The 24,750-nt window shown below is 45.9% G+C and overlaps 1 protein-coding gene across 3 annotated transcripts in view; it reads left to right on the top strand.

The window, feature by feature from the left end:
• Nucleotides 1-24,750, top strand: part of MAMDC4 (MAM domain containing 4) — a 343,940-nt gene that overhangs the window by 206,100 nt on the left and 113,090 nt on the right. For all 3 annotated transcript variants that reach the window (XM_033959811.1, XM_033959812.1, XM_033959813.1), the window contains 3 exons: nt 1,114-1,242; nt 8,685-8,815; nt 18,222-18,444. In XM_033959811.1, coding sequence (XP_033815702.1) covers nt 1,114-1,242; nt 8,685-8,815; nt 18,222-18,444 — 483 coding nt within the window. The remainder of the gene's footprint in view (nt 1-1,113; nt 1,243-8,684; nt 8,816-18,221; nt 18,445-24,750) is intronic.

Below are 24,750 nucleotides of genomic sequence, written 5' to 3'. Positions count from 1 at the left end.
AAGCAGGAGACCAAACGCTCAGCTATCCCAGTAGGGTGGCCGGCATTGCTTTTGGGGCTTGGCACAACTGGTTCTTTCATCAGCCCAGCTGCAGATCTCCATCCCCCCCTGCAGTCTAAGAAACATATCTTTAAGTTCTACAGAGTGATGTAGCTGCAAGACAGGACTCTGCTTGTGGGTCCTCCCTAGCTATTGGGAGAACTGCTTTTGTACATCCCAGCTGTCTAGAATGTCTTACCTATTACACTGGAAAAAGAGATTATGTACTTACCCTGGAAAGCTCTTTTCCAGTAGATAGGTAAGACATTCTAGACTCTCCACCCTGTCCTTCCTGTGCCTGCTTACAGTTTTCAGTCTGTTTATGCTTCTCCAAGCTGATTCTTGGATGCCTGTCAGCCCTTGAAGGCTTGGAAGACTTTGTATATCTGTTCCATTTCTTGGGGAGTTTCTGAGCTTCTTTGAAGCCAGTGTTGACGGTTAATTGTACTATTTAGTGATTTTTGAGCAGAACGATTTATTTAGCCTATTGATAAAGGTGCCTCTACTTCACGTATATTGGGAGCTCCTCGGTGCTTGGGTACTAATTGTAGAGGGCGCCAAACTGCATAGTGAAATACACAAGAGGCAGAGTGAAAAATCCATAGTGGATTCCTTCTGCAGCATGCGGGTATGAGAAAAGAAATATATGCAATGATTGGATGGTGAGACCAATGCTGGGGGACTTCTTCCTTCAATAGGTCTCTGGGTTTCTGAGCATATATTACCTGTGAATTTAAGGACATTGCTATTATTATAAGACACGTTTATAGAATATCATTTGCATCTGGGATTATTTCTTGTACTTTGAGTGCCTATGTTTTGTCATGTAATGCTCATCATGCTGTGCCACACTGTGCCATGTCTGTCATGTTATATTTTACTATGCTTTGTTATGTATGTAAACTTGTAACCCATTCTGAGCTCTCCTGGGAGGACAAGATATAAAACCAAATAAATAAATAAAAACATTTGAAGCTTAGTAGCCAAGTAAAATCTTCATTGGTGATTTATGTGTGAACTCTTCCATGTTCCCTCATGAACCCAGTGTTTCTACATCTCTCTGCATTTTTAAAGGTTACTTCTTGTATGTTGATGCACAAGTAAAACGTGGCTGGACAGCACGACTCATCACTTATCTAATATCATCAGAAGTAAAAATGCAGTGCCTCTCATTCTGGTATCACATGTATGGACCTCACATTGGTAAGTACCATCACTGCCATGGGCTATTGAAATGGTTACTGGGGTTGAATCTCATGTGGGCACGACAGTTCTGATCTTTTTAACTGTGTTTTGCTTGAATGACAGTTTTCAGAAGCTATGAAAGAAATAGCTTTATCACACTACTTGTTTAGTCACTGGTGTGAAAGTGTTTGCTGATTAGGGGGGGAAGATTCTCAAAACTTCATGATAAATTCCAATGGGCTGCTACCGAGGTTGCTAATGTAACGATTTCAAATGAGGTTCGCGGATATTCACACGGGCTCACTAAATTTACTTGAGATGAGTCGCTAGAGGTAGCGATCAGCACATGCGCACAATACACATATTAAAAAAAAAAATCAAATCAAAGAGCAAGGCAGGAGAGATGCCCACTCTCTCCCGTCGCACTTGCACAACTTCTAGACACCCACCCTGGCAGCGGTAGAGATACCTACTCTTTCCCGCTGTGCTCACACAATCCCCCCACTCTATCCCACCCCATCTCCCGCAGCAAGAGGGATGCCTACTTCCTCCCACTGTTGCCCACCCCTCCCCCCTGACAACTCCCCCCTCATGCCCCTGACAACTCTCCCACCCCTCCCTACCTTATTCAGGAAGTTCGGCCAGAGGGACACCTACCCCACTCAGGCTAGCAGGCCTGTCTCTTGCAAAATGGTAGGCCTTCCCCTTTCCGGTACCTAAGGCTTTGATTGGCCCAGGTTGCTTGAAATCCCTCATCTGGGCCAATCAGAGCCTTGGGCCCTTTAATGAAGCATCCCAGGATGCACCGGGAAGAGGAAGGCCCGCCATTTTGTAAGAGGAAGGCCTGCTAGCCAGAGCAGAATAGGTGTTCCTCCAGCCAAACTTTCTGAATAAGTTAGGGAGGGATGGGAGGGTGGTTAGGGGCATTGAGGGAGTTGTCAAGGGGGTTGGGCAACAGCAGGAGGGAGTGGGCATCCCTCCCGCTGCGGGAAGGGAGTAGAGTCGGGGGATTGTGTGAGCGCAGCGGGAGAGAGTGGGTATCTCTCCCGCTGCCAAGGTGTGTGTCCCGAGGTTGTGTGAGTGCAGCGGGAGAGAGTGGGTATCTCTCCCGCTGCCAGGGTTGGGTGTCCCAAGGTTGTGCGAGCATGGTGGGAGAAAGTGGGCATCTCTCCTGCTGATCTTCAATTTGGAGTTTTCTTTTTTTATTATGTGTGTGTGGGATGGGGAGAGGTTCTGAGCTGTCAAACCTTACTTTCCTGTCAGTGCCTGAGCCAATCAGGCACTGATCAGCACTGTTAGCAAATTTTGGCCACAAATGTGGCACATCAAGGTTAGGGAAACACTCAGCAATTACAGAGAATCGCTCAGAGTTCTCATTTTAATATCAATGACATACTACATTTGCATGGCTGTGCTGTGTAAATCACATTATACAGCTACAGCTTACTGCATAGTTTTGATCTCAGATTTTTGTGCTAAAAACAAGGACTCCTGTGAGTTATATTGGCCACTGTAAGACGTTCCTATTCAGCCATCTCCTAATTCTGTAATCTTGGTATCACCAGCCAGACAGTGAAATATGATCATATTTAGACACACCCATTATCAATTATACAGTTCTTACCTAGCTCTAGTTTAGGAACTGCTAAGGGCAAAGAACTACAAGTTCCATCAGGCACTGGGCAGGTGGTAGCAAACCCCAAAAGTGGATTAGCTCCTGCAGTCAGCCCAGCTGGGGGCAGGGCTAATCAGCTCCTCTCTATAAGTAGTCGGATCGGAGGAGAGGTTAGTGAATCGGGTCAGGGTCACAAAGGGGTTGCAAACGATCAGTTTGGCTTTGTGAATCTAGCCCTTATACTGCAGAGGCTTTTATCAGGGTAACCTCACAGGCTTAAATTCACAGCTTCTTAGCACACAAACAAAAGAAAAGTCACTGAGAAAACGGGGAATTGTATTGTATTGTATTATATTATATCATATTGTAATTAATAATTGTATTTGTTTATTTATTTAATAACAATAAAAATTGTATAAAGTAAAAAAAAAGAAAAGAAAAGAGAACGAGAGGAAGCCAGCTACAGCTTAATAGGATGCCTGCTGTGTGAGTGGGCAGGGCTAGAGGTCAAACTCACCAAATCGTCATTCACCACATGCACATGCCTGATTGGTGAATGCAAGCTCCCCCTGATCAGTGAGTTGGCAGGCACAGGAGAGGCACAAAGAAATGTTAAAGGTAGACCAGCATTCCTGTGGGAACCCCATAGAATTTGTGCCCATCCTCGTGGGATCCCCATGGCCTTTGAGGAGATCCCCACAGCTCTCCCATGGACTCAGGGGGTTGGGGTAGATTTCTGCAATGTTCCTACAGGACCCGCAGGTTTCCCACAATCCCCATTCCCGTGCAGACCTCTAGTAGAAATATATGGCCTTAGCCTAAGAAGACACTGACTTTAGCCTGCAATTATCCAGGGAGGTTAGAGTTTTGCTTCCTTTCATTTACCAAACATCCAGATCTTTAAAAGGAGCTGCTGTTTCCAAACAAGTCACTAATTGCTTAACCAACTATATACGATATAAATAGCTTTGAGTGAAGCTGATAACTTAGTTCTTCAAAAATGCAACACTCTTATAATAGAAATCAAAATTGTAATGTTCAATTTTTTTCAATTTCCAATATGCTTCAATAAATAACTTCATCATTCATTCATATCTTGAAGATTTCTCATAGTCTTCTATTCTTCAATTGACCTCAGGGCTACACTCGAATTATCTATTTCATGTACAATTCGAATATTCTGTAGCAAGCCTCATTGGTCATAAGAACATAAGAATTGCTGCTGCTGGGTCAGACTAGTGGTCCATCGTGTCCAGCAGCCCTCTCACGCGGCGGCCCTTTGGTCAAAGACCAATGCTCTAAATGAGTCCAGCCTCATCTGCATACGTTCTGGTTTAGCAGGAACTTTGTCTTGACTTAATCATGCATTTTATAAAGATTAGTATTATGCCAGTAAGCACTTATCTTAATTAGCAGTAAGGAGACTTTGAGAAATCTTCAAAATATGAATGAATGATGAAGTTATTTATTGAAGCATGTTAGAAATTGAAAAAAAGTGAACATTACGGTTTTGATTTCTAATATAAGAGTGTTGCGTTTTTGGAGAACTAAGTTTCTAGACAGGTGACAGGACAACAACCTAGTGGTACCCAGCGCAAGAAAGCAGCAAAACCGGTGAAACAAGTTGTTCTGAATACACTTCTCCCTCCATATCCATGGGGGTTAGGTGCAGAGCTGGACCGCGAAGTGTGAAAAACCACAAATAACTTTTCGGCTGGCTCTGACCCACCCCACCTCCCTCCTTCTCCCCGACATCTCGGACCTTACCTGGTGGTCCAGAGGGCTTTTGGGACAGGAGCGATCTTCCTACGCTCCTGCCTTGTGCAGATCACCCATAGGAAATGGCTGCCGTGAGCTCCTATGAGTGATCTGCACGGGGCAGGAGCATAGGAAGATCGCTCCTGTCCTGAAAACCTACTAGACCACCATAATAATAATAATAATAATAACTTTATTTTTCTATACCGCCATAGTCAGGTGACTTCTAGGCGGTTTACACTGTAAGAAGGCTGGACATTCAGCGAATAACAAGGTCACAATACAATACAATAAGTCAACATACAATACAAGACAAAACAATACAATACAATACAATACAATGAGTGTATACAACACAGTACAATATAATACAATGAGTCTAAATATAATACAATACAATAAGTCTAAAGACAACACCATACATAAGTCTAAATACAGTATCGTACAATGAGTCTAAATATAATACAATAGTGAAGAGGGGAAAGTTACAGATTGGGGTTCAATGGGTAATGAGTAACTGAGTATTTCTTTAGAACTTCCATTTGAATTGGAGTACTATGGATAGCGAATATCTAATTACATGAGGGGCATGTTGAGAGAAAGAAAGAAAGGCGTTTAAAGGGAGGGGAGTCCTAGTGCGGGAGGGGACGATTTTAGTCAGTGAATTTTTTTTCGAATAGGGCGGTTTTGATCGATTTGCGGAATGCACTGTAAGACAGGTTGGGTTCGTTTATGTGGTTTTTCAGCCAGACTTGCTGTCTGTTCGCTTGGAACATAAAGGTTCTATCCAGGAATGATTTGTATCTGCAGCCCGTAATCTTTGGGTATGCAAATATGTTTTTGTTTCTGGTCGCTCGTGTGGGGTTGTGTAGGATGAAGTGAGTTTGTAGGTAGGAAGGTGCTAGTCCCCAGACTTGCTTAAAACAGGTGCAAGCAAGCAAATTTGAATAGTATTTGCGCTTCAATTGGAAGCCAGTGCAGCTTTTTATAGTAGGGGCTGATGTGGTCGTTTTTTCTTAGTCCGAAGATTAGTCGAACGGCGGTGTTTTGTATTAATCTCAGTTTTTTTATTGTTTTTTGTGGGATGCCCAGGTAGATGATGTTGCAGTAGTCAAGAATGGATAAGATCAGTGCCTATACCAGCAAGGTTCGGGATGCTGGGGGAAAGGCGAGAGAGAGACGGGGAAGGTCCAGAATGCAGCTTTATTTTTTTTCCCAAAAAATTGCAAATAACCGAATCCACGGATACTGAAACCGCGGATTTGGAGGGAGAAGTGTACTTTATTTTTGTGTGCACACGTATTAGCACTTTTTGTATTTTATTGAACTTTGGAATTGAGAAACACTCTGGTTTTAAGAGTCACCTAGTCAAATATAAACCTGTGGTTCTAAAAATCCTGGAACAAAGGTATAACAAATGCGGTTTGAATATTATCACTATCTATAGCAGGGGTGTCCAACCTGCAGCCCAAGGGCCGCATGCAGCCCCATGAAGTATTTTGTGCGGCCCCGGTCAAGGGCGATGCAGTGTTTTCCTCTGCTGCCCCCGGGTGTTTACCGTCATGCCAGCTCCCTCTTCTGTCTTGCTGCAGTGTTTGCGCGTTTGTGAGACCCTAGAAACATTTTTTTCGGCCAGTGCAGCCCAGGGAAGCCAAAAGGTTGGACACCCCTGATCTATAGTATAATGGTGCAATCAATGCAAATTTGATCACACGTGAATGTTAAATTAGCTTTGTTTCATCATTTATATTTATTTTCTCTTGTTTAAACAACATCTGTTTTCACCCTCAGTTTTTTATGGGGGTAGGTTATGTTTAACCTCTGGGTTGGAGGGGAATTGAAGGGGAAACCTATTGACATCTGACCGTGATTATAACATTTTGTACATTTAATTGTAATTAAATTGTAATATAATTACATCACCGCTAGGGTTTTTACACATAGCTTAGTTTGCCACTGATACCCCCTCACTGAGAGTGCATAGCTAAGGCACTAGTACCTCCTCGCTGAATATGCAGAGTTAAATCTGGCACTGGAACCTCCTTGTTGAGTATATATAGCTCAGTTGTGTACTACTACTGATACCACATCACTGAGAGTGCACAGGGTGAAGTCAATCTCAACCTGGCTTAATAATATTTCCCTGGTACATCAAAGCAGTGTATAAAAGACAAATAAAAAATATATAATAGTCTTAAGTCAAGAGAAGGAGAAAAAGGGACTGGATGAAAAACCTAAAGAAACCAAACCACAGATGATTCTGCTCATAGTTCTCTCCAGCCTGATGGACAAGTTTCCGTTGTAAGATAAGATGGAAGTATACTCCATTAAATAGAGAAGGGGTAGGGAACTCCGGTCCTCGAGAGCTGTATTCCAGTCGGGTTTTCAGGATTTCCCCAATGAATATGCATTGAAAACAGTGCATGCAAATAGATCTCATGCATATTCATTGGGAAAATCCTGAAAACCCGACTGGATTTAACCTGTCATACTTTTTCCAATTGTATGTTATTTGCTGTATTGCTACTCCAGTCAAAATAAATAAAAGTTTGTTGTTATTTGACTCCTTGCTCTCATAGTTGTTCCAAATAAAATAGTATCATATGTCAAAGCTACTGGATTTTCTAACATCCTATTAATTTGAGGTATGACAGGTTAAATCACAATTTCTGGTGGAATTCTATATGTCATATATACAAAATAGAACTCACAATAGCAACGCAAAAAGGTTATTTTAGTAAATTTCAGAAAATCTGGGGACCATTAACAGATTTTTGTAATGAATGATTAACTTTTCCCATGATAAGATATTTGATTAGGGGGGAAATGGGTGGGCTTTACTTGTTGTTATTTCATAATACATGATTATTTGAATAGTTTCATAGTAATGATACTTCTATGTATTATTGAGTAGGGAGGGAGGGGAGGTTATTCTATTCAATAAGAATAATTTATATATTAGATTTCTTACGTAATATTTAAAATATTACAGAATATTAATTTGTAATGAAATGTTATACTTAATGCATATATGAGAGTTAATCAAGTGTGTATCTTTAAGTTCATATGAGTTTAACTGCTACACTTGTTGTAACATGCAAATGAATAAAGAATTTAAAAAAATGAATAAAGAATTAAAAAAAAAAAGAAAAAAGAAAACCCGACTGGAATATGGCTCTCGAGGACCGGAGTTCCCTACCCCTGAAATAGAGGTATGATAAGAAAACAATATACTGTGACCTTTGAAGAATACACTAGATCAGTGGTCTCAAACTCATGGCCCGGGGGCCACATGCGACCCGCCAGGTATTATTTTGAGGCCCTCGGTATGTTTATCATAATCATAAAAATAAAATAAAACAGTTTCTTGATCATATGTCTCTTTAGCTATAAATGACAATATTATTATTATTAAGACTTAGCCAAAAGGAAAGATTTATACACTATAAAGAGTTTTACCTCATGCAAAATTGTCATTTCTTTAATAAGACATTAACTATTTTTTTTCTGAGGCCCTCCAAGTACCTACAAATCCAAAATGTGGCCCTGCAAAGGGTTTGAGTTTGAGACCACTGCACTAGATGGAAAAGGAAGGGATAAGAGATTAATTACTTTGAAATGAGTGTAAAACCCATGAAAGATATAGGAAGTGAGCCAGCCTGCCAAATTATTAACCCAGCCAGTGTTGGTGCCCAATCTTAAATTTAATTTTGTTGCCAATTGGGTGCTAGTTTTGACTGGCTAAGAGGAGACTGAAATACCATATAGTAGCATAAGAGTAGTATTCTGAATTAACTATAGCCATTTAAGGGAGCTGCATGAGAGGCCGGGGTAGTTACAGCACAGGACTAACTGTGATAAACCTAAAGAATCCTGGATTTATAGCAATCAATATAAATCAGAAATGTAATATATGTATATGTAAGTTCTTCCATTAAGAAGCAGTTATGTGCTCATTCCCCCTAAACTGCATATCTTTTTTTTCAGTGGTGCTGGAACTCCATAGGGTGTTGGCTCTGTGTATAACACGGTGACTAGTGATTCTTATTGTGACCACAACCTTTTTTTTTTATATATACCTCCACAGGCACACTGATTCTAAAAATAAGGTATGATGGAGGGAATGAGAACCTGCTTTGGACTGAGACAGGGTCCCATGGCAATGTGTGGCACCATGGATTCCATACACTTGAACCTCAGGATGGGAAAAAATACCAGGTAAGGTAGATAGTAGTGCTGCCCGATTCAGGAAAAAAAATTTTGATTCGATTCGATTCAGCCTACTGAATTGGTTTTTCGATTCGATTCGATTTTCCTGCCCAATTGGGTGTTTGTTTGTTTTTTCAAACATCCTGGTGGGTTTATTTTATAGCCTCTTCACCCCTTTTAATAGTAATAATAATAATAATAACTTTATTTTTCTATACCGCCATAATCTTACGACTTCTAGGCGGTTCACAGTGAAGAGAGCTGTACAATCAGCGAATTACAATCTTAAATATCAATGAATTACAATTTTAACAATCAGCGAACTACAATATAGTATTAACATGTTACAGTGAAGGGGCTGGATGGCCAGCGAATTACAGAATACAAATGGTGAGGAAGACACTGAGCAGACAGAGAGTACAGAATACAATTAGTGAGGGAGCGTAGTATTTACATGACGAGTAATAGCTTTAGAAGGAGGGAGTATTATGACTAGGAAATAAATCTATTGAACAGAGCAGTCTTAATTTCTTTCCGAAAGGCGCCGTAAGTCAACCTGGCTCTATCAATGAAGTTGCCTAGCCAGGTTTGCTGTCTGCTAGCTTGAAACTTAAAAGTTCTGTCCAGAAAGGTTCTGTATTTGCAATCTGTGATCTTCGGGTAGGCAAAGAGATTGCGATTTCTGGTTGTCCTTGTGGGAGTGTATAGTTCGAAATGAGGTGAGAGGTAATTGGGGGTCATTCCCCACACCAGTTTATAACAAAAACAAGAGAATTTGAATAAAATTTGTGCCTCAATTGGCAACCAGTGTAGCAGTTTGTAGTAGGGACTAATGTGATCACTTTTCTTTAGTCCGAATATTAAGCGGACAGCCTTTTCACCCCCTTTGCCTTCTCCTAACCACACTGGCGCTGTGGTGTAAACAAAATAAACAAACAAAAAAGACTTTTCCTCTCTCTCTTAAATCCTAGCTCACATTTGCGGTCTAACACCAGCTCTGGCAGGATACACGTTTCAAATCTGACACATTGTAATCACAAAAGGGAAAATAAAATTAGTTTTTCTACCTTTTGTTGTCTGGTCATTCAAATCTTGTTGGTCCCAGGCTCTGGTTGTCTTCTGATAACTTGTTTGCCAGGGTCTCCTTCTTTCTTCTTTCGCCGTTCTAACCATCCATCTGCCATCTCTGGCCTCCCCTTCCATTTCCCTTCCCTCTCCAGAGGTCTGGCATCTTTCTTTTTTTTCGTCTCCATCCACAGATCCACCTTTACCTAACTACCCTTTCATCCAGCATCTCTCCCTCCTTCCCCACCACCCCAGAGTCCACCATCTCTCCCTTTCTTTTCTCAACTACTATCTCTATCCCCCCTTCCACACCATCCCTTGTGTCCAACTTCTCTCCTTTTCTGTTCCTTCCCTCCCTAAATCCCATTGTCCATATCTCTCTTCCTCTCCTCTATTTTCAGACCCATTATTTCTTCCCTCCAAAAGTCCGGCATATGCACATCTCTTTGAACCCCCCCTTCCCTCCCTCCCTCCCTCCCTGTACTTCTACACCAGGGCCCCCCTCCCCTGGTCTGGCCCCCCCCTTGAAGGCCTGCACCTCCCCGTGAAGGCCTGTCCCCCCTCGAAGGCCTATATCCCCCCCAAAGACCTGCCTGCCTGTCCCCCCTGAAGGCCTGCATCCCCCCCAAAGGCCTGCCTGCCTGTCCCCCCCTTAAAGGCTTGCATCCCCCCGAAGGCCTGCCTGTCCCCCCTGAAGGCCTGTCCCCCCTTTGAAGGCCTGCATCTCCCCCGAAGGCCTGCCTGCCTGTCCTCCCGTTTGAAGGCCTGCATCCCCCGAAGGCCTGCATGCCTGCCTGCCTGTCCCCCGCCTTTGAAGGCCTGCATCCCCCCAAAGGCCTGCCTGCCTGTCCCCCCCTTTGAAGGCCTGCATCCCCCCCCACTTTGAAGGCCTGCCTGCCTATCTCCTCTGAAGGCCTGTACCCCCCTCCCCCAGAAGGCTGCATCCCCCTCCGAAAGACTACACCTCCCCTCCGGAAGGCCTGCTGTTCCCCCTGGCCTCCAGAATCAATCTCCCTAACTTCAGCAGCCTGCAATAAGATCGCTGGCGCTAGTGATCTGTGCAAGCTGCTGAATGGCTTCGGAGCATCTACTCTCTGCCGCGGTCCCACCTCTTCTCTGACATCTCTGCCGCTCCTGCTTTAGAGGGTGAGTGGGGAGGGTCAGTCAATGAATCCGGAGGCCGATTTTTGGGTGGGGTAAATCGATTCGATTCGAATCAATTCACTCAAAATGAATTGGTGAATCGATTCAAATCGTGAATCGGGCAGCACTAGTAGATAGTGCCAGTAATATCAGCTGCCTACAAAAGGCACATCAAGGTTTTCTGGCAGTCAACTATCTTGATTTGTTTTTTTCAGAGGCAAATGTCCGATTAATTAATCACACTAGTTGTTAGCACTTATTCTTTCAGTCTTTAATTCTCAATCTCAAGACCTCCTTCCAAAATACACAATCCAGTTCCTCCCCAACAACCTTACCCACACACTCTAATTGAATCCCGGTAGACATGAACCGGAGCCACCCTGATTCCATCCCAGTAGACAGGAACTGGAACCACTTTGAGCCCCCTAACTGGTTCCTATTTCTCAAACTCTATAATAAATATGCCTAAACCTTCTGCCACCTAGACAATTGCCCACCCACCATCATGAGAGCAGCGCCCACCCCTTTCAAGGCCATGCTCTTCGACTGGATCGCTCTTCTAATGGTAAACGGCAAACAGCAAATTCCCAACCTACCTTGGCCACATCCTCGTCTTACCCATTGTTAAGAACCACAAAGAACCCATATCAACAACATCCAACTACAGACCTGTAGCCAACATTCCCTTCATCACCAAACTGATGGAAGTGCTGATCAATACTGCCTTACAAACTACCTAGATAAATTCTAAATACTTCACGAATACCAATCAGGATTTCACTCACATCACAGCTTTGAAACAGCCCTAGCCTCCATCATAGATCACATTGCTCACCTACTCAGCTCAGGGAAACATGCACTAATATTCCAATTCGACCATAGCAGCGCCTTCGACCTGGTGGACCACGAAATCCTACTCAGCTGTCTAGACGCCATAGGTATCTCAGGCCACGTACTCAACTGGTTTAAAGGCTTCCTAAAAAATGATCCTACCAAGTCATCAGTGAGCAAACCTACTCACTGGACCAACCCCTGTGGTATTCCCCAAGGCTCCCCTTTATCCCCCACTCTATTCAACTTATACATGTCCTCCCTAGGCCAGGAACTATCCAAACTGACCTCCAATCATACATCTACGCTGATGACATCACAGTCATAGTCCCCTATCTCTACACTGCCAACTGAAACCAGACACTTTGTCTCATCTATCATCAACCAAGTAGAACAATTGTCAACAAACTTCAAACTAAAGCTAAACCTGGAAAAGACCAAGATATTTATGGCCTTCCCAACCAAATCTACTATCAACCTAAATGGTAGAAACTTCCCAATTAACCCTACCATCAAAATCCTAGGAGTCACCCCAGATCAGCAATTGACACTAGAAGCCCATACCAACATCCTAATTAAAAAATGCTTCCACTTACTATGGAAACTACGCACCCTAAAACCATACTTCTACTAGACAAGCGCTTAGAGATATTGACAAATTACTGAAGATATGATGGAATGATACATCTCATGTTTGTCTCTGGAACAACCCCAAAATAACAATACAGGGTAAATCTATAAACTGGTCAACATGGAAAATCTCAGGTATATGGCTTATTAGTCAACTGTACCAAGACAGTTCCTGGATCCCTTTTGATTCATTGTGTCACACATATAACCTACCAACTACGCACCAGTATAGATGGTTACAGCTGTGCCACACAATCAGAGCAGGATATGACATTGGTTCACTCAAACTAAATCCTCAATACTGAGAATATACGACCTAATGACATTCAAAAGTAAGAGACATGCTGCAATATGGTACAAAATGCTTTTGACTCTTAAGTTCAATTCTCAATTAGGTCTTTGTAATGTCTAAGCTCATAATACTGGAGTTCAATTAGAACCCAAATTATGGGCAAAGGTATGGTTAGAATCTTTCTCTACTCTTCATTCATCAACAATCACACAGACCGCAATTCTTCCTACTCCACCGGGCCTATTGGACTCCTTACAAACTAGCCAAATTGCCTAACTCAGAAAATAATTGTTGCTGGTCTTGTAAATCGGATATAGGTACTTTAGACCATATGATATTCAATTGTCCACCTATCCAAACATTTTGGTTACAAATTTGGAAAACCATCTCCGAGATTGTTGGCATAAGGGAGAGATTAACACTGGCCATTGTTATATATGGCCGATATGGTCTAAAATCTGCCAAATTACTGAAATGTTTTATACTGATAGCCTTAAAACTTATTTTAACCAACTGGGAAAATGCTGATAATCTATCTCACACTTTATGGTGGCATAATGTTTGTTTGATCATGCGCTATGAGAGATGTTTTGCTGAAAAACATGGAAGTGTTAATGTTCATGATGAGATATGGAAACCACTAACCATCTATTGTGAACTGATGTCTTGTGCTTGATTGATTGATTTACATTTACAATACTGTGGAATTATTACATATCTTTTCATTAGAACTCAGTAACTTATTGATATTGGTTTAGACTGTCGTCTGGATGGTTTTGACTGTTTTTTGCTCGTTATCACTTTGTACAACTCTTTCATATACTCTTTTTATATTGTATGATTATATAAACAATAAATATATTGAACTTACCAACAGGTCAGCCTGGGGTTTTTTTTCACTTTTTTCAATGGCACTGATATTTTGCGTGTGTTACACGCAAAAAAGAAAAAAGCGCACACACCCGCCAGTGATGGCCCTCCTTTCCCGATGAATCAGCACTGCAAAATGCCCCCGCCTGTAGTGAAAGCAGAAGGAGGAATGCCCACTTCCTTCTGCCATACTGAACCCCCCCAGAAAGAAAATTGGCAGGAGGGATGCCCACTTCCTCCTGGCAATGTGACTCTCCCCCATGGCAGCGATATGACAGGAGGGATGCCCACGCCCTCCTGCCACCGAAGGCCTACTCCTACGCCTGCTGCCTCCCCAAATATTCTCTATCCTCACCCTTTCCTCTCCCCAAAAAAGGCAGGAGGGATGCCCAATCCCTCCCACTGGCGATCCCTCGCTGTCCCCCAACCCCCCCCCCATACCTTCTCAGAGACGGAGCAGGATGGAAGCTCAGTCTGTCTTGCTCGAAGGCTCGCCACTCCAGAATGGTAGGGCTTTCCCTCCCTGGTGCATCATATGATGCACGGAGAAGGGCTTAAGTCCCTGATTGGTTCAGATGCCTAAGGCCCTGCCCCTTGGGAGGGTCTGTGGGCTCCTCCTGTATCCCGAGATACAAGGGGAAGGAATCTAAGCCAATCAGGGCCTGATAGACTTAGACTCCTCCCCCTTGTATGCCGGGATACAGAGGAAGGAGCCTAAGGCCCTGATTGGCTAAGACACCTAAGGCCCCACCCCTTGGATGGGCTTTAGATATCTGAGCCAATCAGGGGCTTAGGCTCCTCCCTCTGTATCCCGGCATACAATGGGGAGAAGTCTAAGCCTATCAGGGCCTTAGGCCCTTTCCTGTGCATCACATGATGCACCAGGGAGGGAAAGCCCCTCCATTCTGGAGTGGTGAGCCTACAAGCATGCTCCAACGTCTTTGAGAAGGTACAGGGGGGGTTCTGGGGGGGACCTACGGTAGCAGGAGGGAGTGGGCATCCCTCCTGTCTTTTTTTAGGGGGAAAGGGGGAGGGTAAAGGATGTTTGGGAGGCACCTGGCGCAGGAGTGGGCCTTCGGTTGCAGGAGGGAGTGGGCATCCCACTTGCCGTATTGCTGCCACAAGGTGGGGAGTCGCATTGGCAGGAGGGAGTGGGCATCCCTTCTGCTGCATCACCACTGTGGGGAGGGGGATTGCATTGGCAGGAAGGAGTAGGTATCCCTCCTGCCATTTTCACTGCCATGGGTGGGTCTCAGTGTCCTAAGAGCAGTGACAGGAGGCTGCTTCCCCTGTCACTGAGCGATTGATCAGTCACGTTTGCATACAAATAATTTGCACCTCCATGTAAATCATCTGCATTCAAACTTGATAGTGCATCGATCACTGCTGGAGAATCAGCCAGAGAATTGGCCAACAGCGATCAGGTCAGAATCTTTAGTGCATCTAGCCCTTAATGTTCAAAATGGTAAGTATGGGATCAGAAGTTTTGAGAGGTAAAATAGTTCATTTTTTATCAGTGGCCTAAAAATGGGGGTCTCTGTTTATATTTGTGCCTCCTTTCAATAATGGTGCTTTTTTCCTCCCATCCCCACCCTATGACCAACGCTGCTATTTTCCACCCCTTCCGATGACTGTCACTGCTATCTCACCCTCTCTCCGATGACCAGCACTGTTATCCCCCTCCCCTCCAGATGACTGATATTGCTATCTCCCTCCCACATGACTGAGATTGCTATCCCTTCCCTCCCTCTCCCACCAATGACTGACATTGCTATCTCTTCCCTCCCCCCCGATGACAGGTCTTATTCTCCACTAAGTACTCCCTCCTGCCCCAGACCGACAGCGCACTTAAAGTCTTGATGCTCTGGAAGCCCACACCAGCACTCTGTGCTGGGCTGAAGGGCCTTGAGCGTCTGCGCATGCTCAAGGCCTGCTGGCTCCCGCCCTCTCCGGGATTCTTAAAGGGAGTCCAGCAAGCCTTGAACATGCGCAGACGCTCAAGGACCTTCAGCCCAGTACAGAACGTTAGCTTCCAGAACATCGGGACTGTAAGTGCGATGTCAGGTCTGGGGCAGGGGGGAGCGGGTAGTTGAGGATAGGCATATCTAAGCTACTGTTCTTCAATTCTCCAGCACTGTCAGTGGCCTCATCTGTACTTTTCTTTTGCCACGGTCCACCCATCTATGAATCAACCACAGCAAAGGAATGGTGCAGAGAAGGCCGCCGGCAGCTTTGACCGGGTAAGGCTCAATCTGGATCAGGTCGATGTCCTGACCTGGGTCATCCAAACCTCAGCCAAGCGGTAAGGCGAGGTAGTGGGGTATGCAAAATGAAATAAATGTCAATGCAAAAATTGCTTCAATGTGAATTTCTTTATTTACCACTTTCTCTCTCAATGCAATTCTTCTTAAGGAGGTAATCCACAACACTCCTCTAACTTGTCAACTTGCAAAAATCAAAACCACAAAGAAAAAAAAACCCACTTCTTGATGATCAACAAGACTGTTGGCTCACTGATCCTATTCTGTTTAAGGTTTACAACAATTTGGCAGTTTCCAATATTTTGCCTCTGTAGCAATTCCCAGAGTGAAACTAGGATTTCTACCCTGGGCATGGGATTCTTCCACCCTTATTAGATCTGGGTATTTCAGATCCCCTGCCCAACTAATCCCAACTAGTTGGTAACAAAAACTTCCAAAGGCTACTGTGTTCTGCCAGCTTTCAAACAAACAAAATGGCCTTTCAATTTCAAATCAAGAACTTTGCAACTTGCTTGGACCCATGCTGGCTCCCCAGCCCTAGAGGATCTGAAGGAGGCAAGGCCCAAAGTTCCTGCCCACTCCCCCTACATGCCGCAGCACACGGTAAATGGACGATCGTCTACAGATAAACTGGCACAATCCTTACATGTATTCAACACAATAGGGGCTGAGGAGTCCACCCCAACCAATTTTAAACAAAATTGAGGGGTTTTGAGGCAGAATTTAAGCTTTGAAAAATAATAAATCGATAAAAATCCAAGATGGCCGCTGCCAAAAACAGTAAATATAAACACTTTAGGAAAATATAAAATAGCGGTTTGGGGTTTGGGGAGGTAGGAGACCAGAAACTCTGAAAAGCACTTTTTCAGACCATCTCTGATTCTCCCATAGGAAATAATGGAGATGTACTCACCGTGTCTGAAATGCCTTGCCTGCCAGCTCTGTGCACTGCAGCTAAATGGAGGAAAAGGATTTTCTGCCTCAGAAATGCTCCAGAAGGGTCAATTCTCAAGATCTTCGGGCTACCAGCAGGACGGACCCCGACCAAAATATCCGCCCCTTCAGAATATCTCCCCATGACCTGGGGGTGGGAGAATGCAGCCCCTGATTCCCCAAGGGCTGTTACTCAGGACGAAAACATCCTGCGCTTAAGCTTCTTACAAGGTCAGAAGACAAGCTAGCTTCCAGGAGGACAGACCCCCAAGCTTGAAAAGGGTGGCACACAGTAGACTGGCCCCACAGGTCCACATGAAGCTTGTCCTGTGAAGCTGCAGTCTGGCTCCGTGGAAACTGCATCCTTTCCTCTGGCACAGAACCACTGCAAAGGGGTCTCACGGCACCAAAGCCACTGAAAAACAAACTTAAAAAAAAGAAGAAAAGCAGAGCAGATCAGAAAAATTTCTGCACGGTTCACTTACAGAAATTGAAATTGCAGGGGGCTCTGTCTCTCTCTCAGAGGTAGGAGGAGCACATGGAGAAAAAAGTATATGGATTTCTTCAAGCCCCGGTTCACAGCTATGGATTGATATCTTGTGTATTGAATCCAGAAGGATTTCTTGCAGATATGGTTTCTTGTAAGCAGGATTAAATATTAGTACAGTATAGGAAGTACATGAGTAATTCATGATTGAACTTATGATCTGCCAAACTCTACCTCTAAGTTACGCCTACTCTACAAATACACACCTTACATGTACTGTGTGTACTATTAGACTTCACCTAATTTTTTTAAAGCCTTTTATTCTTGAAAATGTTAATAAAATTACCTCCATATGGATAAAACTAGGTGCTATGTTTTCTACATGTATCCAGATATATACAAGTTGAACTGACTCTTGGAGACCACAAAACTTCTCTTTGTGGTTTTCTACTCAAGATAAAGGAATGATTTATCTTGCTGCTGTCCAATTTTAAGGAGGTATAATCTGGACTGGCATTGCTATCAGAACATGCCCAGGATTGGACCTAAGGTAATAGAGTGTCAAGTGACTTGGCCAAGGCCACAAGTAGCTGCTCTAATTATTAGGCTACACTTCTGCTCTTATGTGTGTATATTCCTGAGCAACTGTATATGTATCTACATGTCTGTGTAAAACATTCTACATGCTCAAGCTACTTATAAAATTAGCTCCATAAAGTTTACTGAATGCCTCTCCCTGTCCTGTAACTTGTGTGAAGCCCTAGGTAAGCAAGGAATGATTTGTAGCAGAAGCAGTTCTCAGTCCTGTGGAAAGTCTCCCACAGTCACCCATTCTGGGCTGGCATTTATAATTCTAGTTGGGTGACATTTACAGCCTCCTAAACTTTCTGTTCAATCTTTCAGCTCATCTTTGAGGCCCTGTATGATGGTGACTTTGGAGACATCGCTCTGGATGACATCACCCTCAGATCAGATGCATGTGCACCTCAGAAACGCTGCTCATTTGAGGTTGGCACTTGTGGTTTCAACTCTGGTGATGGCAAGTACACCTGGAAACGGCAGAATAGTATTATGAGAAGCACTATAAGTGGCCCTGGCATGGATCACACAAGGCAAACAGTCAGAGGTAACAAAATATACAAAAACATACACCACAAACACATACAAATAGCCTTAAAAGCAACCCTATTTCCAGTGCCAATCATGCAGTGGCACTGGTTAGAAAATCGCACCTCTGGCAAAAGTGCCAGAAATGTAGGTTAGTCAAAAAATCACTAGAGGGGTAATGAACTCAACTACTATATTATTATTGTTGAGTGACTAAAGAGGTATCTGTATTTCTCAAAAAAGTCACTACATGTAAAGAATAATAGGCATGGATTTCAACTCAATATTAATAAATTTGTTTGCATATCCAAATGGAACTCTGCTCAGAGACATGAAGGCTGATCTCTCCGCCTCACCACCCAATCATTGCAGTGTTCAATACAAAGTTACTCCAGGTAGCATACTTGTGAATTATTGCATTGCTAGCCACTACAGCTATGCTAGGACTTCTTTCAAATAGATTAATGAAGCAAAAAGTATTAAAACTTAGCTTTGAATAAATGACTGATTCCGACGTGCCACGTTTCGGTACTGCATCAGGGAACCGACAAACAAATACAGTTTAGAACTGGAGGTGAAGACTCACTAAATATTAGACACGGTTTAAACTTGCCGCTCAGTACTTGTTTCTTCTTATAGTTCGAACTCCATGCCTATTATTCTTTACATGTAGTGACTTTTTTTGAGAAATACAGAAATGTAGGTTAGGGCTTTCCAGGCCTACATTTCCAGCGCCTACCTTCGATGTAAATCACGCCTCCGTAGGTGCTTGAGGGTACCTAATGCTACTTCTGGCATTAACCACACCTATGTTGGCACAATTCCGGTGCCAATTTTTTAGGCACCTTGAAAATCTGTTTTTCACTGAGCTTGGGCACCTAAAACAAAGGCATAATTTAGAGAATATGGGCCTATGAGAAAAGAATCTTCTTTAACTTCTTTAAGCTAAAATGAAAAACCCTCATACATTTATTATAATACCTTGTAGCTAATAGCTAACTAGTATGGGGGAACACATTTTTAAAAATAGAATGGAAAAAATCCTCATAAATTATTATAATAGCTAATCAGCTTAAAATAAATTGGTACCATGTATTAAGTATGTGTACATGTAAACTAGAGAGCTGCACGGGAACGGGGACGACGGGAATCCCGTGGGACCCGCGGGCATCCCGCGGGTTCCCCATTCGGGTCACGGGGATCCTGTGGGGACGCCCCCTAGGGTCGCGGGAATCCCATGGGGACGCCCCCTAGGGTCGCGGGGATCCCGTGGGGACGCCTCCGAGGGTCGCGGGGTTCCTGCGGGGCTGGATGTACTAAGTCGCGCGGCTTTTCTCCCTACCTGCTCTGCTTGCAGCACAGAGCCGAACGGAAGTCTTCCCGACATCAGCGCTGACGTCGGAGGGGAGGGAGGGCTTAAACAAAGCCCTCCCTCCCTCTGACGTCAGCGCTGACATCGGGAAGACTTCCGTTCGGCTCTGTGCTGCAGGCAGGGTAGGTAAGGAGGAGTAGCCTCGTGGCTCGAGTGGCTACCAAGGGAGGGGGCGGTCCGCCCCGCCCCGCCCCGGGTGCAGCACAGCCGGCCAGGTCCCCTTACTTTTGTGGTGCTTTCCCGACCGACCGACAACAGCTCTGGTCTGACAAACCTCCCTGCCCTTAACCGCGAATCTAAATTACCTTCTTACAGCAGCTGTAAGAAGGAAATTTAGATTCGCGGTTAAGGGCAGGGAGGTTTGTCAGACCGGGGCTGTTGTCGGTCGGTCAGTCGGGAAAGCGCCACAAAAGTAAGGGGACCTGGCCGGCTGTGCTGCACCCGGGGCGGGGAAGAAGGACGCTGAAAGCACTGGGGAAGACAAAGGGGTGGAGAAGGACGCTGAAAGGCCATGGGGAAGACGGGGGGGGGGAAGACACTGAAAGCATTTGTGGAAGACAGAAGGGGAGAAGGACGCTGACAGGACATGGGGAAGACGGGGGGGGAGAAGGACGCTGAAAGTACATGGGGAAGACAAAGGGGTGGAGAAGGACGCTGAAAGGACATGGGGAAGACGGGGGGAATGGAGAAGGACGCTGAAAGGCCATGGGGAAGACGGGGGGGGGGTGGAGAAGGACGCTGAAAGGCCATGGGGAAGACGGGGGGTAGAGAAGGACGCTGAAAGGACATGGGGAAGACAGAGGGGGGAGAAGGACACTGAAAGGACATGGGGAAGACAGAGGGGGGGAGAAGGACACTGAAAGGACATGGGGAAGACAGAGGGGGGAGAAGGACACTGAAAGGACATGGGGAAGACAGAGGGGGGAGAAGGACACTGACAGGACATGGGGAAGATGGGGGGAGGGAGAAGGACGCTGAAAGGAAATGGGGAAGAGAGAGTGGGGAGAAGACGCTGGCAGGGAAGAAGACAGAGATGCCAGACTATGGGGGGAGCGGAGGGAAGAAGATGGGTACCAGACCAATTTGGAAGGGGGGAGAAAGGGAGAGGCACAGTAACAGAGCAAATGGAAGACGCAGAAGGAAGAGAGACAGTGGATGGAAGGAACTGAATGAGAACATGAGGAAAGCAGAAACCAGGCAACAAAGGTAGGAAAAGAATTCTATTTCTTTTTTCTTTTTTTTGCTTCAGGATAAAGTAGTATATTAGTTGTGTTGATAAAAATTTATAAACAAAAGAGGCTCTGGTAGAAACCCGTTTACAAAGTATGTATTCTTCCCAATTAATATTTCCAAATTAATAAATTCTTTTTGCTTATTTGTAAATGGGTTTCTACCAGAGCCTTTACCGTATTTTCGCGGATATAACGCGCGCGTTATACGTGATTTTACGTACCGCGCATACCCCTCGCGTGTTATATGCCTGAGCGCGGTATACAAAAGTTTTTAAACATAGTTCCCACCCCGCCCGACGCCCGATTCACCCCCCCAGCAGGACCGCTCGCACCCCCACCCCGAACGACCGCTCGCACGCGCTCCCACCCGCACCCGCATCCACGATCGGAGCAAGAGGGAGCCCAAGCCCTCTTGCCCGGCCGCCTCCCCGACGTCCGATACATCCCCCCCCCCCGGCAGGACCACTCGCACCCTCACCCCGAAGGACCGCCGACTCCCCAACAATATCGGGCCAGGAGGGAGCCCAAACCCTCCTGGCCACGGCGACCCCCTAACCCCACCCCGCACTACATTACGGGCAGGAGGGATCCCAGGCCCTCCTGCCCTCGACGCAAACCCCCTCCCCCCAACGACCGCCCCCCCCCAAGAACCTCCGCCCGTCCCCCAGCCGACCCGCGACCCCCCTGGCCGACCCCCACGACACCCCCACCCGCCTTCCCCGTACTTTGTGTAGTTGGGCCAGAAGGGAGCCCAAACCCTCCTGGCCACGGCGACCCCCTAACCCCACCCCGCACTACATTACGGGCAGGAGGGATCCCAGGCCCTCCTGCCCTCGACGCAAACCCCCCTCCCCCCCAGCCGACCCGCGACCCCCCTGGCCGACCCCCACGACCCCCCCACCCCCCTTCCCCGTACCTTTGGAAGTTGGCCGGACAGACGGGAGCCAAACCCGCCTGTCCGGCAGGCAGCCAACGAAGGAATGAGGACGGATTGGCCCATCCGTCCTAAAGCTCCGCCTACTGGTGGGGCCTAAGGCGCGTGGGCCAATCAGAATAGGCCCTGGAGCCTTAGGTCCCACCTGGGGGCGCGGCCTGAGGCACATGGGCCAAACCCGACCATGTGTCTCAGGCCGCGCCCCCAGGTGGGACCTAAGGCTCCAGGGCCTATTCTGATTGGCCCACGCGCCTTAGGCCCCACCAGTAGGCGGAGCTTTAGGACGGATGGGCCAATCCGTCCTCATTCCTTCGTTGGCTGCCTGCCGGACAGGCGGGTTTGGCTCCCGTCTGTCCGGCCAACTTCCAAAGGTACGGGGAAGGGGGGTGGGGGGGTCGGCCAGGGGGGTCGCGGGTCGGCTGGGGGGGAGGGGGGTTTGCGTCGAGGGCAGGAGGGCCTGGGATCCCTCCTGCCCGTAATGTAGTGCGGGGTGGGGTTAGGGGGTCGCCGTGGCCAGGAGGGTTTGGGCTCCCTTCTGGCCCAACTACACAAAGTACGGGGAAGGCGGGTGGGGGTGTCGTGGGGGTCGGCCAGGGGGGTCGCGGGTCGGCTGGGGGACGGCGGAGGTTCTTGGGGGGGGGCGGTCGTTGGGGGGTGGGGGTTTGCGTCGAGGGCAGGAGGGCCTGGGATCCCTCCTGCCCGTAATGTAGTGCGGGGTGGGGTTAGGGGGTCGCCGTGGCCAGGAGGATTTGGGCTCCCTCCTGGCCCAATATTGTCGGGGAGTCGGCGGTCCTTCGGGGTGGGGGTGCGAGTGGTCCTGCCGAGGGGGGAGAAGAATCGGACGTCGAGGGGGGGCATCAGGCTTTCAGGATGGGGACAGGACTTCAAGGGGGGACAGGCAGATCTTCAAGGGGGACAGGCACGGAGAGGCGGGGCAGTGCACCGAAAGTCAGGGTGAGTCGGGGCAACCAGAGGAGAGTCGGGGAGGGCGAAAGGAGAGTCGGGGTGGCCAGAGGAGAGTCGGGGAGAGCGAAAGGAGAGTCGGGGTGGCCAGAGGAGAGTCGGGCAGCATGCGCGTTATATGCCTGAGCGCGGTATAGAAAAGTTTTTGTACATATCATCGTGATTTCTGCGCGCTATACCCCTGTGCGCGTTTTACAATGGTGCGCGTTATATCCGCGAAAATACGGTAATTCAGTAGCATAATTAAATGAAATAACTATTTCTGAAGTTTATAGGGACGGGCGGGGACGGAGGGGATTCCTCACGGGGACGGGCGGGGACGGAGGGGATTCCTCGTGGGGACGGACGGATTCCTCACGGGGATGGGTGGGAACGGGTGGGATTCCTCACGGGGATGGGTGGGGACGGGTAAGACTTTGGCGGGGATGGGTGGGGACGGGTGGGATTTATGTTCCCGCACAACTCTCTAATGTAAACAATAGGAATTCCCCCTCAATGTGTGTTACAAACACAGGTGTGACCTAACAAGGAAACAAAAATGTCATTGAGGACATTTCCACACATACATATACACAAAAGAAATCTACCTAAATCCCTGAGCTAATAATAATAATAACTTTATTCTTGTATACCGCATTACCATGGAAGTTCTATGCGGTTAACAAATGAAGAAATTGTACATTTACAGCGAAGTTACAATTTCAGTAATGTTACATTTACATTTTAGACGATACATTTTCAGTGATGTTACATTTACATTTTAGATGATAAATTTACGGTGAAGTTGTTTTTTCAGCTAGGTTGACATATACTGAGTAGTTACATTTGCTGTAAGTTACATACAGCGGTGTTACAAATAGCAGTGTTACATATGGCGGTGAAGAGTCTGGGGTGAGTCGAGATCAGAGGATGAGGCAGGGAAGAGGGTGGATAGATCAGAGGAATTTGTCAAAAAGGTAGGTTTTGATTAACTTCCTGAATGTTTGGTAGGGGGGGGGGAATTGGAGATGAGAGTTGAGAGGAATTTGTTCCATTTGCCTGCTTGGAATGCTAGGGATCTATTGAGGAATTTCTTGTAGAGGCAACCCTTCAGGGAGGGAAAGGAAAACAGGTAGGTATTTCGAGTACGAGAGGGGCCAGCAATTTCAAGGTGCTCAGATAAGTAAATTGGTGAAGAGCCTGCTAAGGTTTTGAAGCAGAGGCAAGCGAATTTAAAGATGATTCTTGCCTCCACCGGCAGGAGTTTAGTGTAATAGGGGCTAACGTGGTCATATTTTTTGAGGCTGAAGATGAGGCGGACTGCAGCATTTTGTACTATTCTTAAATGTTTGATGGTGTTTTTATAGGCTCCCAGGTATATGATATTACAATAGTCCAGTATGCTTAAGATTAATGATTGGACCAGTAGACGGAAGGAGAGGTGGTCGAAGTGGCGTTTGATGGTGCGAAGTTTCCAGAGGGAGCAGAAGCATTTTTTGACCTGGGCACTGGTGTGATCTTCGAAGGTCAAGCATCTATCTAGGATGACTCCAAGTATTTTTATGGTGGGGTTGATAGGATAGTTTAGGCCGTTCAGTTTCAGGGAAGTGTTTGTTAGTTTATGGGTAGGGTTTGCCAGGAAGATTTTTTTTTTTTATCATTAAATGTTTATTAAAAGATTTTGAGTATTAAAGTATACACACCAGAAATTGCATAACAGAAACAACAGAGGTGCAAACAAGCATACAAAACCACAACCAGAGATCTATAAGTCTCATCATGCTCCCCCAACAATACAATCATCAAAGAGTGCTCCCACCCCTACCAACAATCCCCCAGTAGAAA

This window comes from Geotrypetes seraphini, chromosome 10 (assembly GCF_902459505.1).
Source record: "Geotrypetes seraphini chromosome 10, aGeoSer1.1, whole genome shotgun sequence".
Classification (NCBI taxonomy): Eukaryota; Metazoa; Chordata; class Amphibia; order Gymnophiona; family Dermophiidae; genus Geotrypetes; species Geotrypetes seraphini.
Note: the sequence above shows the minus strand (reverse complement) of the source record. Positions and strands in the feature narration are given on the sequence as shown.